We start from the raw sequence: 16572 nt of genomic DNA, 5'->3' as shown, positions 1-16572 counted from the left end.
ATGCTAGTAGGGGACCAAAGATTCACCAATAACCAATATTAATTTACCTAGCTATTGCTCCTGATCTGAAAGTCTGGAGCACGAGATCAAAAAATGCCCTTTAATGGGCCAAAAGGTCGTCAAGTAATCCTAATTAAAAACCTCCCTAAAGGGAAAAACCCCAAGAGGGGACTAGACCAAAGTTGCAGGAAAAAAATTTCTTCAGCCTGGGCCAGAAGCTTGTCAACGAATCATAATAAAAACCTCCATACAAGGAACAAGCCCAAGAGGAGAACTAGACCAAAGTTGCAAAAGAAAAAAGTTCTTCAGCCTTACTTATTCAAAACCATGTCTCTCCATGATCTACATATCAAAATCATGTAAATAAAAACCTTGACTTAATCTGAAAAGTGTACAGTGGGCCAACATCATTGGAAAATGGTGAAGAGGTCAAAGAACCCTATCTTGTCATGGGATCTTGGTTGGTTGGTTGGTAAAGTGGATGTGTTTTGTCCCCTACCCGCTCCCCCACCCCCACCAAGGTTCAGATTCCCAAGAGACATGATCATCCCTTGTGGACCATCTCACCTCTGTAGGCAGGCTGCTTTGTGTATAAGGGGCCAGGTGCAAATCCTGGGCGAACTTGGCAGAACACCCACAGGCTCACTGACCCTTGCAAAAAATAATATTCTCTTAGCATTAAGAATTACTAATGCACGCTCACATTAAATTAAAATATCACCGTTATGCACACACCTTAATGGTTGCCATTATGGATCCTCACATTTATAATCCTCGTTCATAAGTATTGAGATCCCTTTGTAACTCCACCTATTTTCAGTGTCTAGTAACTCCCAGTCATAAGTGACACTCATCAATGACTGGGAACTCCTATGTTCTTAAAAAAGAGGTTCAACCACAAGCGATAAAATGGCTCTGAGACATTAGAGTAGGTGTTTTTATGAAGTGCGTTATTGCAGGTGATCTGGAAGAGGCTAGTTGGGCCAAAAGCAGCATCCATCCATACTACCTTGGATTTTCCCTGAGATGATGTCCATACCTTCTCATAAGAAGTTTTGTGGATGCAGATTATTGCCAACGGAATTGGCCAATGGAGAATTAAGCATATTGCAAACATACATTTTTTGCACCTAATCCTCTCAAGCACATTGAGACTTTACACACCCGTTACAACAGGAGGCCTCGCATTTGTGACTTGATTGCAGACTATCATTCATTACTTTTTTTAAAGCAACAAGAAAAGTTCTTCTAGTTCTTCAGTCAAAAAAATACCAACAGTGGAAGATCCCTTTTGGCATAAAACTTTGAAAGTGCAATGATTGTGAAATTTTAGTTGCCTTGAAATATTTAAGAGATAATACAGGATAAGCAATTGTGGACTAAGGTGTTGTCTAATTCAATCAAAGCATCTGCCCTTAAAAGATGCTACACAGAAAGGAATTTAACTGCTGAAACATCCAACATTGCAACTGCTGGGAAACAAAGCAATCCAAGGAAGGAGCACTGTTACGGTGTTTACAGATAACATGCTCTACCAGTGACAACATTACTTGGAGCATTTCTTCATTGAATTTTACTATTCATGGCACAAATCTCACTTTCTGTGAAACAAAAATACTAACAAAAACAAACTAAACAACCCTCACAACTATTAAATATGTTCACTTAAACTCGGGGCAGTAACCTCAAGTACAAACACCACATATAAGCAGAAAATCTGAAAAAGCAAACTTCTCTGTTTGAGTTTGCATAGAAAACAGAGTTCTGCAAATTGAAGAAAGTAAAAAGAATTTGAACTCTCAATAACACATCCTTCTATCAACTCATCCAAATTGCCTTCTTTATAGATGACAGGCAAAGGTAAAATAGACTAAATCAAATTAATTATAGCTTAGGGAAGTGCACCCAAGTCAGCATGGCAACTTTCATCCAAAAACTAGTGCTTAGCTAATATTAGAGCTCAACCAAGTATAGAGTGCCCACCCTTAATCAAAAATCAAAGTCAAAGCTATGGAGGAGGAGACGTGGACAATCATGTAAACCAGGAGCAAATTTCTGTTAAAAACGAGCTAATTTGATGGAATTGATAAGTCTCGAGAAGATTTAATTTAATGTAATTATCTGCCATGTATGTGCGTTGAGAGATTTAGAGATTGTTTGAACGATTTTAGGAGAAGATCATGGATCTGGAATGATCCATGATTCTATATTTGTTTCTATATATTATGAACCTGTGTGTTCTAATAGAGGGGGCATCGACAGAGAGTGTGGATTCAATGTAGTCAAGAGGAGAATTTGTGACTAAGGCTGAAATGCCTTACACTGTAATTGTACTGTGTATAATATAAACTGTGTGTTATGTGGAATTCGTATGTCTGTGTGTTTATGTGCTATTGAGTTAATTTCCATGTTATTGGTTCATTGATCGACCATCGATCACTATAAGGATCGATGGCGATCCAATGTTAACAAGTTAACTATTGTATGAGTGTGAACAGAGTATAGCAGAGTTAACAGGTGTTTGACGAAATTCCATCTTAAGCGAACAAGTGTAGAGGGAGCCGTCAGATCGTTTAGATCAAAGGATATTAACGACGGAGGAATAGACTACTGATCGCAGTTGAAGGCCCGCAATTGATCTTAGTCGTCGATCGCAAATTCAAATTCTTATGTCACAATCAACTATGGGGGTTGAGCGGTTGGTAATCCGCGTGCAAGTTGAACAGCCGCAGACTGTAAGAGTTGATGGATTCCATTATCTAATGGATATCGGCCATAAAGATGATCGAACGATAATCTCCGAACGAACCCGAACTTTTATAGACCGAGGACTTATAATTCATATCAGCTCCGTAAGGGCAGTTAAACATCATGCAGATCCCTGCGTGATATCGCTACTGACCGTTGGATCAAGCATGCCTTGGTCAAACGATGGAGGATCAGCAATCAATTTCTCATCGCAATATTTCATGAACTATGGCTTGAGAAATTGCAATTTGCAATGTGCGACAATCAGGTGTATTATCAGCCATCGGATTGGAGAGTCATGATTAACGGTGGAGATTGAAGCCGAAAGGACTTGGGCTTGAGCGGACCCGAGAAGTTCATTGACGCAGGTTTATTTCATTTGGAGTCTGGTTTTGTGCATTCAGGTGGAACCGACATTAGTTGGTAGGTTCTATGTTATTTCGTTGTTCGGTGATTGGTTGGTTTTTGTTTAAAACCCAACAATGTAACGCTTTCGATTGGTATAGGTGGGCCATAACCCACAAGTTCATGTAAGGTGATTACGAAAACCAGGGAAATTGCCTTTTGGTCGTTTTTCCTGCGTCAAAGTGGTATCATATCAGGGAAAGGTTTCCTGCGAGTAGAAAGAAGATTTTTGTGTGCAAAAAGGGGAAATCGACGTGGGAAGTCAATTGATTTTCAGTTGTTGTTCAATTGTTGTTCAGTTGATGTTCAATTATTGTTCAGTTGTTGTTCAATTGAAATCCTACGTCATTTTAAGTTAAAGGAGGAGGTACGGTTATGTTGAAGATTGGTGAGTTTGTGATCTTTATATTGTCATACAGGTAGCGACAGAAGAAGGTGAGAAGATTACAACAGTCTAGAACCAGGAGTGCTCAAATGGTTCCAAAGAAGAGAGGACCAGAGAGATGCCGAAAGACTAAGCTCAGAGGAGAGAAGCTTGGTGAGGTATCGTGTAGCAAGGAGGACTGATTACTGTAGAGGTTTTGTTGCAGCTCACAGAAAGATCATGAAAGCAATTCCAATGAGGAACTGGGTAGAATTGCTATGGGATGAAGAAGAAGCATATGAACCGGAGGTCATAAAATTTTTGTGCCTCGGGAGTCTAATGCAAGAGCATCCGACAACCCTTAATCAAAAGTCAAAGTCAAAGCTATGGAGGAGGAGACGTGGACAATCATGTAAACCGAGAGCAAATTTCTGTTAAAAACGAGCTAATTTGATGGAATTGATAAGTCTCGAGAAGACTTAATTTAATGTAATTATCGGCCATGTATGCGCGTTGAGAGATTTAGGGATCGTTTAAACGATTTTAGGAGAAGATCATGGATCTAGAATGATCCATGATTCTATAGTTATTTCTATATATTATGAACCTGCGTGTTCTGATAGAGAGGGCATAGACAGAGAGTGCGGATTCAATGTAGTCGAGAGGAGAATTTGTGACTAAGGTTGAAATGACTTAAACTGTAATTGTACTGTATATAATATAAACTGTGTTATATGTAGAATTCATATGTCTGTGTGTTTATGTGCTATTGAGTTAATTTCTATGTTATTGGTTCATTGATCGACCATCAATCACTGTAAGGATCGATGGTGATCCAATGTTAACAAGTTAACTGTTATATGAGTGTGAACAGAGTATGGCAGAGTTAACGGGTGTTTGACGAAATTCCATCTTAAGCGAACAAGTGTAGGAGTCGTCGAATCGTTTAGATCGACGGATATTAACGGCGGAGGAATAGACTGCGGGGGATAGAAGTGTATGTGTGTCCTGATCGCGGTCGAAGGCCCGCAATCGATCTTAGCCGTTGATCGCAAATTCAAACGCTTATGTCACAATCAACTACGGGGGTTGAGCAATTGGTAATCCGCATGCTAGTTGACGAGCCGCAAACTGTAGGAGTTGATGGATTCCGTTATCTAACGGATATCGGCCATAAAGATGATCGAACGATAATCTCTGAACCAACCCGAACTTTTATAAACCGGGGACTTATAATTCATATTGGCTTCGTAAGGGCAATTAAACGTCGCACAGATCCCTGTGCGATATCACTGTTGACTGTAGGATCAAGCGTGCCTTGATCAAACAGTGGAGGATCAGCGATCAATTTCATATCGCAATATTTCATGAACCATGGCTTGAGAAATTGTGATTTGCGATGTGCGACAATCAGGTGTTTTATCAACCGTCGGATTGGAGAGTCGTGATTAACGGTAGATTAAAGTCGAAAGGACTTGGGCTTGAGTGGACCCGAGTAGTTCATGGACACGGGTTTATTTCATTTGGAGTCTATTTTTGTGCATTCAAGTGGAACCGATGTTAGTTGGTAGGTTCAGTGTTATTTCGTTGCTCGGTGATTGGTTGGTTTTTGTTTAAAACCCAACAATGTAACGCTTCTAATTGATATAGGTGGGCCATAACCCACAGGCTCATGTAAGGTGATTACGAAAACCAGGGAAATTGCCTTTTGACGGTTTTTCCTGCATCACTTCAGCTTCCCCTTTAACAAGGGCTCCGCCTCCATGTTGATTATCTATTACACTATATCACTACTTTCTATACTGAAATATCTTCAAAATCTTCAAGGTGTAAATTCTTTGTACAAGTAAAACTTCAATAGTAATTTGTCAACCTCCTTCATCCTTTATGTGAACTTCATTGGTCAAAATCTTCTTATACCACAAGTTACAACATGAATCGTTCAAGACTTCAAACAATGATTAACTAGTTTTTAGAGAAACTCTCGACAATACCTATCCTAGTACTCTTCAATAATCCATCAGCCACATGCATGAAATTGATCACTGATTCCACAATAGATGTTGAAACTGTCTCCACGAAGTTGAAAAGACACAAATATGGTATATTGTTGCACCTCCTCTACTATATTAGCAAATAACCTATAGAGACCACCATCTTGAATTCCTCTAGCCAAAACTTGATCAACCATGACATTTTCTAATGATCATTTTTTGACCATCAAACTCAACCATAGCACCAAATAATTAAACCCATGTAATTGTGCTAACAAAAACCTAATTGAGAGGAGTTGAGTCATGGTTGTTGAGTATTGTAAATTTGTCCTACAAGAAACTTAAAGAAGACTATTTGTTAAACACAAAACATACAAGACATCATCTACCTTAAAACATCACCTAAAGACATAAGGAAGGACATGGTTTGAAATCTTTAAGAAATAAAAATCCATTAAAAATTATTATTTTATGCATTATTTTCAATTTTGGTTCGTTGAATCTAGTTCGATTCAGTTCCAATTTGAACCCCGATTTGATAGGTGGACCGGTTCAAAACTCCATTCCAGTATTATTTTCAATTTTGGTTCATTGAATCCAGTTCGATCCAGTTCCAATTTGATCCCCAATTTGATAGGTGGACCGGTTCAAAACTTGATTCCAGTTTTAAAGCAATGATTGAAAGTGAAGTATCTTAATGCTCTACTATCCACATACCACCTTACATCAAAAACAATGTTTGTGGAAAGACACGATACAATCAAGAAAGTTAATTCTAGATGCTAACACATCCACTCCAACTGAGGTTTTTGCAGTTCTTGCAAACCCTATTCCTGTTGTTTCCTAGCTTCCTTCTTCAGGACACTAAGATACATAATGGCCCATTTTGTGGAACTTGAAACACTTTACATGACTTGAGTCTTCAATCCCCTCGTACGAAGAATGTAATTCTTCCTCCTTATTCTTCTGAGCCCTCTTAGGGCCTCCTTTAGTACGTCCTTCTCCCATAGAAATCCCTCTCACATCATAATCTTAGACCACTTTATTTTGTAGCCGATATATTTTCATCATTAAAAAAATATTAAAATGATTTATCCATCTATTGGATTGTGGGATAGGTAAGCATATCTACCCTTCCCTGGAAGTTGTTGGGATTTCTTCTCTAACAGGAAGCAACCTTCTTTCCTTATGAATGTTGTGCCTTACCCTTCTATTTGGAAAGTGGATCTAATGCTACGTATATTGCCAAAATAGAATATAAAGTGAGGCAAGGCACCCTATAGCATAATGCACAACCCAAAAAAATAATGGGACCTATGGTTACTCAATCCTAGATAGTGATAAAACAACAATGAAAGTCGTTATTTGACTAACTGTGCTAATAAGTTAAATCAATCTTCAAAATCTCAAATTCAATGGATTTGCTCATTGCTAGCAACCATAGTTTTGCAAGTCACTAAGTCTAAAAATAAACGGTTTCAATGATGAAGATGGAATCGATTGAGATGCTGCTTATTTTCTAATCCACAACATCTTTATCTCCATGCAGTTGCTTCCATGAACGCTTTACACAAAAAATGCTTGCAATAGATGATTGATAGCTCTTCAAATAGAGTCTCCATGGTGTCATCACCCACAAGCAAAATGGTCTAAAGGTCTATGTAGTAGCTAAAATCCTTGAAAGACTTAAATCTTTGAAGTTCAAACTTCTTGCTCAACAACAAAATTTGAGATTGTACCCAATTGGATTTGTCTTTATCAGAATTGATGCTATTGATGATGCTTTTGTTGGTCAGGTTGTCATCGATGTCAAAGGAGAGTTGTCATTGATGTCAAGCGTGTGAAAGTTGTCTGAAGTATTTTGCAAATGGGAAACAAGGAAGAATCGATTGATTGATGGAAGGTTCGATGAAGATCATCATCAGTATCAGGCATTGAACGAGGTTTATAGATGCAGTGGATCAAGTTATGGTGCATAATGGTATGATGGTTGGACAACTCTTGTCGAGCCCTTTCCATCCATATGTGGTACATCACGTAACTCCTCACAGTTGAGGAGATATGCCTTCTCAAAGTTGAAGCCCCAATAGTGTGGTCATAGTGCCCAAAAATCAATGATGTTTTGGTCCAAAGTTTTGACATTAAAATTTAAGATAAATATGATGATTAAGTTTTGTGAGTCATGGCTGCTACATATCTTTGACCAAGTCGGGCCTCAAAAGGAGCAATTTGCATTATGAATATAGTTGCAAAAATGAGTTATGGTCGGCTCCACAAAACATTTGAATTTATGAATTTAATCTTTGCTTATTGGTCTGGTCGTCTCCAATTTTAAGATGGAATTTAGGGTTGGTCGGCCCCCTTTTCGGTTCCCTTGAGATTGTGTATATAGGGCACTCTTATGCCCTCCAAGATCATCATTGCATTCTTATATTTTGTATGTTTTTTCTCTGAAATTCTCGAGGCTATGAGCAGAGTTGATTATCTAAAGGAGGTTGAGCTTCTAAGGTGTTTGGGCTTCATTGTTTCCTCTTTTTGCATGGCGTTTCGCTGGGCTAAAGTCGTGGTTCTGAGGCCTGTTCTGAGGCCATTTCTAAGCTAAATTTCAGCCCCCCTGAGGCATAATTTCGGCCTCTTTTGAAGACGTTCCTTATGAAAATTTGAGCTCTGTTTTGAGGACAGTCTATGGCCGCAACCGATGTATTAAGGTCGAGCTATTTAAGGCCATGTTTGGAGGCCTAACTAGCCTATCTAGACCGTAGATCAAGGGTCGTGTTTGCTCTGTTATAGGCCTGCAGTAACCCTGTGGATGTCGCAGCTCCGAGGCACAATTCAGGCCTGTTTTAGGCTGCAAGAAAAGATCTGTTGCAGGGCTGCAGTGGCCCTGTGGAAGTCACAGAGTTTGAGGCATGTTTTTGACACATGCAGGGGGTCAGATTACCCCTGTGACAGCCGCAGGCTAGCAGGCTTGTCTAGGTCTGCTATGGAAGCAAGAAAAGGTATCTGAGGGCCGCAGAGGAAGGACATCATTGAAGCCTATGTTAGGGGTGTTGTAAGGCCTGTAACAGCCACAGCTAAGGGCATATATAAGGGATGTTTAGGCTTGCTTGGAGGCAAAGAAGGGATAGTTAGATGCAACAAATTCGAGGATTGGTAGAGCTCAGCAAAGAACTTAGGCCTGTTTAGCCCATCTTCAAAGATATATTTGAGGATGAAATCTCTGGGCAAAATATGAAGCAAGTCTGAAGCAAATCAGCGGCAGAGGAAAGCTTACAGAGTGGAAGCAATGAGTATGATAACCAGATCACTTCCAAGCTAACATAATGTTCAAAGGTATGATGCTTATTTATTGAAATTGTTCGATACTATGCTTTACAGTGAACAAGGTGATTTCTTGAGAAGCCAGTACAAGGGTTAAATCTACAGTAGTCAATTTAAATGAGCAGTTTTGATGACTGTGATCTGGGACAATAGTGAAGTTATCAGTTTTTTGGATACCATTGTTAGTGGGTCATTATCCCTGGTATGAGAAGCCACAGATATTTCTTTCTTATCTTCTATTTAAGGGTGGCAGGGTGGTGCATGGCAGAGATTGAAGTCTCCTTCATGTTGGAGCCCAAGAACACTTCAAGGTGGCAGGGTAGCACTAGGGCCGCAAATTAATGCTAACAAGGTGTTGGAGCATCCTTCCAGTTGGAGCTTGTAAAACCAGGGTGTTGGAGCATCCTTTCATGGGGTTGGGGCTTCTTGATATAATTGAATATTTTTCTAACTCAGTACTAGGGAGTTGGAGCTTCCCTTCAGTTGGAGCTGATAAATTATTGTACTCATCAAATATATTAGCATTTTGTGGTTCTCCCACATAGGATTTCCATATAAAATTTCTTGTGTATTGTTCATGTGATGTGATATGATGGTATTTATCTAATATAATTTGTGCTAACAATGCTTAGTGCTCTGAAATGCAAAATTAATTAAAGTTAAGAGAAATACTTATTCACTCCCACCTCTTAGTACTTCCAACAGCTTTCTTGCTACATTTTGGGTAAGATTCACACTATAGTAGCAATGTATTTCGCAATTTTTAGCTCATAGCCCAAATATAATATTGGCTCTTCAAACTTTTGGCATTGTCTTCTACTTGTTTAACAATGGTCTCTCGAAACCAACATTCATTCAACACCACCAACATTACTCTAGCGTTACCAGGATTCGGATTCAAATACGGATCCGTTGGTTTTTTGAAAAGCCAAGATTGGGATAAGACAAGGAAACGGCAAGTACAAACAATATAAATATATTTTTTTATTTGTTTCAATAAAATTTACATAAGAATAAAAAATATATATATACAAATTTTTAAATATATAACTTGTACATATAATATTTATATATAATTAACCATACTTGTTACAGGTAATTTTGTCGCATTCAAACAAATGGCCTTGAACATGGATCTATCATCATCCATTAACACCTTGCAATCATCAAAGCCAAAAGCATTCTCTCTCCAGAAGTTATGAAAAAATTACATTACACTGGGTAAAACCTTAATTTAAGTCCCCATCACACTTTCCCAGTTCAGAAAATGTGACGGCACAGGTTGCATTAAAGGCACGTGCGATGGTCAGCGCAAGTTGCTCTTACCGAAAGTGCAATGACACCTAGAAACGAGTAAAAATAAAAAATAATTTCGAAGTTTCTCTCTCTAGAAGCTTCAGGAGTGGATTTAACCATTTACTGTTGGATCTTATCTCGAACTCCTAATAATGAGTCTTATCTCTTATCTCATAGAACTTACCTTGTTCTAAAGTGGATCTCAACCCTGGTATGGTAAATCCAAAACTACCTCATTTACCCTATAAATGCAGCAACTACCAGAGAGTCTGGGTTGGCTTTTGAAGACTTTAATTATGCCTTTATGTTGTCCATTTGTGTCTCGAGGTCCATGATCCATCCATGTGCTTTAGGTGTGATTGAAGTCTTATCATTGTGGCAAAGGAAGGACAAGAAAGTTGGGAGAGATTCACAAAGTCAAGGCCTACAAGGGTTGTAATCTTTTCCTGCCATCATTAATACAAAAGTGCATTGTTTCTCCTATACATTATTTCTTGATTATGCATATGAAGAACATGAATCCTTGACTTTTTATTTAGAGTTGTTTGTGTATATTATCTTTGTATATTTTGTTCTCTTGCTTGTTTTGGATGAGTTTCAGAGTCTACTTTTAGAAATTGGATTTGGAGCTAGAGCTAACAAGCAGGGAGAAGGAAAAACTTGTAGTTGTCTTGGTTGTTTCTAGGCTAAGCCACTAGGTCTAGGGAGATTACTTTTGTTCGCAAAAGGAATTTATCAACAAAACAATACTTATAATATATAGCACTTAACCACTCTATATATATATATATATATATATATATATAATCTTAGGTAACGGGGAGGCTGGAGCAAGAGGGGTGCTAGTAAACCTCAAAGAAAAGACTGAATTAAAGTTCACATGGGGGCTCAGCAATGCCACGAACAATCAAGCAGAAGCTCTCTCTCTCTAGCAAGGATTGAAAATCAGCATCTCTAAGGACATCAGGAACCTAATCATTATTGGTGATTCTATGGTACTAATCCAAAAATGTTTGAGCCTCGCCAAGCATGAGAAAAGCTAAAAATTATGTCCCTCTTGTCATAAAATCCTTTGTAATTCCACCTATATTCAGTCACAAATTTTTCTCTAAGTGTCACTCGTCAAAGTTTCTAGCTCCTCTTTTCTACAAAAAGTGGGACGACTAACTATAAAATGACCCTTAGACATTAAAGTAGCACCTTTTTATGAAGGCAGTCTGAAAGAGACCATTTGGAGCAAGGTCAACATCCATAGTACATACTTCCTTCGATTTGTCCTAATTTGACACCATAACTTAAGAAGCCTTTTTGTCAAGTGTGCTATTGCATAATTTTGGAAGAGACTATTTGAGGCAAAAGCAGCATCTATACTGCTGTGGATTTGGCCTGAGTTGGCATCCATACCTTCTCAGGAGAATTATTTTTTTAACGTACTTATTTTCTGGGTTACTCAGCTACAAACTACTTCCCGCTAGCATTTACATTTGTTCTTCAAAGTCAGTATCCATTTCTGGTTGAAATCCTTAGTATTTTTTGCTGTTGCTTGTCTTCCTTCATCTCTTTGATATTAGTTTGTAATTATTCAATTTTCTGCTACAGTTAGGGCCTTCTTAATTTCCAATTATTGGTTTGCTTTATTTTCAGATTTCATATCTAGTTCCGGAATTTTTGGATTTCATATTACAGTTATAATCACAGAATTCTGGGTTGGCTCACATTAATGGTATCAGAACCCCATTTGATAGCAGAATCATATCAGGGTTTTAGTTACAGTTCAGATTATTTACTTATGTTCACCAATCTGCTTACCTTTTGAGGAATCCCTGTGCTGAAATCCCTATTATTTAGTTGTGATTTTGAGTGTTGTGCCCACTACAAATCAAAATTTCACAATCTGCTTTCCTTGATTTGCCAGTGTTATCAATGAAGTTACCTCTGCTATTGCTGAATTATCACTGTTATTGCATAACTTTCTTCTTCTTGTTGTTGTTGTTGTTATGTTCAACCTGCTAGTAGTCCAGTGTTAGTGCAGTGCTTGGGTCAACCTGCTGTTATTACAGTGTTGGGTCTATTTTCATAGTGGGTCTATATCAGTATTGGGCACATAACAGTCAGGTTCCTAAAAAACTAGGTTCATAACATCAAAACTGTGGTAGTTTATGATTGTCTGCTGCATCAAGTTTTGAGGATTTGCTCAGTGCCCACACAACAGACAGGAAATCTTATACCTATAGTCTGCACTATGCAGAGAACATAGAAATAATAAAGCATATAATAATGGATTGCATTGAGACTACACCACGCAGAAGACTGACACAAAAGACAAGAGATAGGAAAACAATAGACTTACATGTTCATTGAGACCTTGAAATTCCGAAGAGTTAATGATAGCCAGAGCAGGAGCCAGGTAAACAAAGGAACCACCCTGGACTAATGGTAACCTTGAACCAAAATATGAATGCAACAGTGTTGTTACTCCGGATACCATAAGCACAGTAGATATCACCCTGGAAGTGTCATCCTGTTATAATGGTAACTGTCATTGGAATCTTGCTATTGCAAATAGACTGCTAGCTATTTAGAGTATGAAGGAAAAATAAAGTGCAGGAAGTAAGAGAATAATATAAGCTACTTACATCACTCCCACCCATTGCTGGTACAATAACTAACGGTATAAGAACAAGTGAACCAGCTATTGACAAGTAATGCTGAATCCCATATAGGAAAATTGGAACTGCAAGTTAATATATACACCAATATCATAAGAAGCACAAAGGCAACAAATAACCTATTTTCTGTAGAAAGTGAATTTTGTATCACATTTTAGAACATTTTTTCTGTTTTGTTCAAGGACATTGAAGCTCACCCATGGTGACAAGTAACGTTAAATAAACATGTAAATGGAATCCAAAATATGACATCAAGATTCAAAAGAGATAAAAGTATGACGACAAGCAACATATATAAGAAAATAATGCAAAAACTGAGTCATCTAGTCAAAAAAATTAAGGTGGTGACGAAAAACTTGTAAAAAACTCAAAAACCATGAGAAAACTTTCATTTTCTTACTTTGAAAAACCCAATACTTATATTGCTGCAAGGGGTGCAATTACCATACCTTCAAAGAATACATGCTAATAAATCATTACATCCAAATAGCCTTGTACCACCTACCAATGCTAGGGCAACTGAAACTCTTTTTCAAGACTAAAATATAAGCTTTACTCCTTATGGTCAATGCATTATTTGACTTAAAGAACTACTATGTTATTTTAATATGCGACCAACAATTCCTTTTTAATCAGTATTTTGTGAATCTGACAACCAATTTCAAATAGGCATAAGCACTATCAAATTGCATATCGAAACAGCAGAAACAGAAAAGATCAGCATCCAAGAATGTACGACTGTATATGTAACAATCCCATGCATCCTCTCATAATATTATCTGGAATGTGGTATTCAATATAGTTGCAATATGCAACGGTGCAACCTGATGCATCCTCTCATAACATCGTTTGGAATGTGGTACACTGTATAGTTACAATCATTCTCCAGTGACGGCTCTGGAATGTGGTATTCAATATATTTGCAATATGCAACGGTGCAACCTGATGCATCCTCTCATAACATCGTTTGGAATGTGGTACACTGTATAGTTACAATCATTCTCCAGTGACGGCCTAGAATGCATAATCATCTATATAGCAGTTCCATGGCAGTTAAATACACTTTGTAGCATAGGTGTTCTTCTATATAGCAGGTCAAGGGAATCTAAAGCAACACCTTGAAATGTATACACTAATTAGAATGCACAATGTATAATGGTAGTTCAACGCTATCATTTGTTAAAGTCTTGAATGAGTAAACATTGATCAACTGTTACGACCCTTTAGCCAATGTAAAGGATCATTTGTGGAAGTAAATGGTACGTGGGTTGATTGTGAGATTAGTATATATAGGAGATACTCTCCTGTTTATTAGAATTTGCAGTGCAATGCAGCGTCATTATTCTAGTTTCCTGTCAGCAGGTACCAAGTTCAAATCTCCGAGCTAGATGCACTAACCTACACCAACAAGTTTACTAGAGATGCCATGCATCCCTTGGGTTACCTTACAGGTTTTTCCTTGGAAAAAAAAAGCCCATTATCATCATTCTGCTTGGAATTCCCGATTCACATTTATTTTTAGCATATTCCGAATAAAATATGTTATTTTGGACTTATAAAGCATTAAAAATGGTAGCAGAGAATTGGTGATTGATTACATCTACTCTGTAGCAGAGTTTCCACCAAAGTTCTTTGACATATGTTTTCTACTTGACCTTCGGGGTTTAATTGAGGTAAATCCAGAGAAATCTGACGAAAAAAAAGGTTTAAATTGGTACAGTGGAGTCTGAGATTTATATGAGCAAGTGTTTAAACCTCCATACAACCGAAAATATACAACAGTAAACAGAGAGAGAACTACTTACCAAGTCCAGGGGTTTCCCTTAGCTCGTATTTCATATGTGACTGCCTGGCCAGCATAGCATCATCAGCATCTTGCGACTGCGACATGACATCAATCTCTGTTTCTCTCTGCACTTTAGGAACCTCATGTCGAGAGGTTGCCGTAGCCTTCACAGGATCCGGATCAGCTCCTTTCTTAACTCTGGGAACCGAAGCAGGGGGGAATGGAACAACTGGGCTAGCATTCGCAGCACTCCCATTCTCCGCCACTGGCGGTGCAGCTCTCGCCTTCTCAATTTCCTTAATACCCCCATTAGCATTCACAGCTCCTGTTTCCAGATCCACCACTCGACGAGCCGAAGGCGCCGGAGGAGGAGGCGGTGGCTTGGGCACAGCGCCGCTGGTCCCTGCATCCACATTACTTATCTCGAAATCGCCAGAGGTGCTAACAGTCTCGCCAGAGAGATTACTTCTAAATCCGGTCCTCTTAGCCCAAGTCTTCAACACTTTAGGGTTGTGATTTGTATCATGGGGTAAGGGTTCCATTCTCGGTGGCCACGGTCCAGGCCTGTTCTTGCCCTGTAAATTCTCTGATCCATTCTCAGTTCCTCTAGTCCGCACTGACGCCATTGCCCTCACTAAGCCAGAAACTCCAAATGCAGCTTCACTTCATTACATGAAAACCCTCAAATGCGTTTAATCACGCCATTATCTGTATTTAGCCAGATTTCTCATATCATTCCCCGTCTGTAACTATAAATGCGGTTGGACGTCACGATCTAGGGGATGTTTTACCAAAAATTTAGAACTAACGCCATGTTGTAATTCACGCAAATTATTTATAAAAGAATTGGAAAAAGACAGAGCAGATCCAGAGCTATATTCTGTCTTTCCTAATAAATCCTTTAAGGCTTCCGGATCTAGCCAGTATACTCACAATTTAAACCTTATGGGACCACGGTTGAGTGGACGGCCGGTTGTATATTCAATGTATATATTCATCGTAAAAGAACACAAGAAATCCTTAAAAATGGGAAAAAAATATGGCATTCACCGTGATCTTGTGTATATCCGTCTGGTCTGCGAAAGAGTTAGTGGGAGCGTCTGAGTAGCACTGCCAACCCAGGCCATGATCTGCGATAGGGTTTTGAAAAACCAAGACGCTCTGAGAATGAGAATGACAGACATATACACACAGATAAAGCCTGTGGATGTGCGAGCTGCTTGTGAAGGCGAGACCTTTTAAATACCATTTTTTTATAAAGAATTTGTTAATGCCCGACCATTCGATTTGCCTTCGAAACCATGCACGCACGCACACGCATATGAACGGAATAAAGAAATATAAATATAATATTAAAACGTTTATTTCAAACTTCAAAATTTCAATTATATATATTTTTTAATTTATAAATAGATGTACGATAAGCATCTTGAAGTTTCTGGTTTCCTTTCTTTCTGATTTGTAATCTCGCTTCATTAGTAACCAGGAAGTCAATAGAGAAAGGGGTCAAATTAAACATTTCCTTAATAATTATAATTAAAATTTTCATAATATTGTTTATTAATTAAAAAAAAATTAGTTAAAATTAGCTGTTATATTTTAACTGTTAGAAAAACAAGTCTTCATCTATTTAATCTAATGCCATAATCTGATTTTTCATCTTCATTCCATCTACTTATAATTTCTTTATGTGAATATCTCTCACCATTCATAAATATAAATAATTTATTTGTCAAATTAACATTTTCTTAATAGGAGAATTTCCAATAATTATAATTAAATTTCATAATATTTTATATAAATATAAATAATTTATTTGAAAGAGTTCACATTAAACATTTCCTTAGTTATTAGCAAATTTTATACTTAATCATATTTAATAGGAAAGTTTTTTAATAATTATAATTTTTTGGAGTTTTCACAAGATTTTTCGAATCTTGTGAAAAAATTGTGGTCAAACCTTAATTTGTGTTTGTTTAAATTGGTTTT

At 37.9% G+C, this 16572-nt stretch overlaps 1 protein-coding gene across 1 annotated transcript in view; it reads right to left on the bottom strand.

Moving 5' to 3' along the window:
* NAT12 (nucleobase-ascorbate transporter 12) overlaps positions 1-15882 on the bottom strand; it is a 60762-nt gene extending 44880 nt beyond the window's left edge. The window contains exons 1-3 of the mRNA XM_089448740.1: positions 14603-15882; positions 12765-12862; positions 12479-12649 (exon numbers count right to left, since the gene is read on the bottom strand). Of these exons, the coding sequence (XP_089304866.1) occupies positions 12479-12649; positions 12765-12862; positions 14603-15209 (876 nt within the window). The 5' untranslated portion in view covers positions 15210-15882. The remainder of the gene's footprint in view (positions 1-12478; positions 12650-12764; positions 12863-14602) is intronic.
* Positions 15883-16572: the final 690 nt, after the last annotated feature.

The sequence above is a fragment of the Pinus tabuliformis genome, chromosome X (assembly GCF_031772625.1).
Source record: "Pinus tabuliformis cultivar Carrire ecotype Pingquan chromosome X, CPIR1, whole genome shotgun sequence".
Lineage (NCBI taxonomy): Eukaryota > Viridiplantae > Streptophyta > Pinopsida > Pinales > Pinaceae > Pinus > Pinus tabuliformis.
Note: the sequence above shows the minus strand (reverse complement) of the source record. Positions and strands in the feature narration are given on the sequence as shown.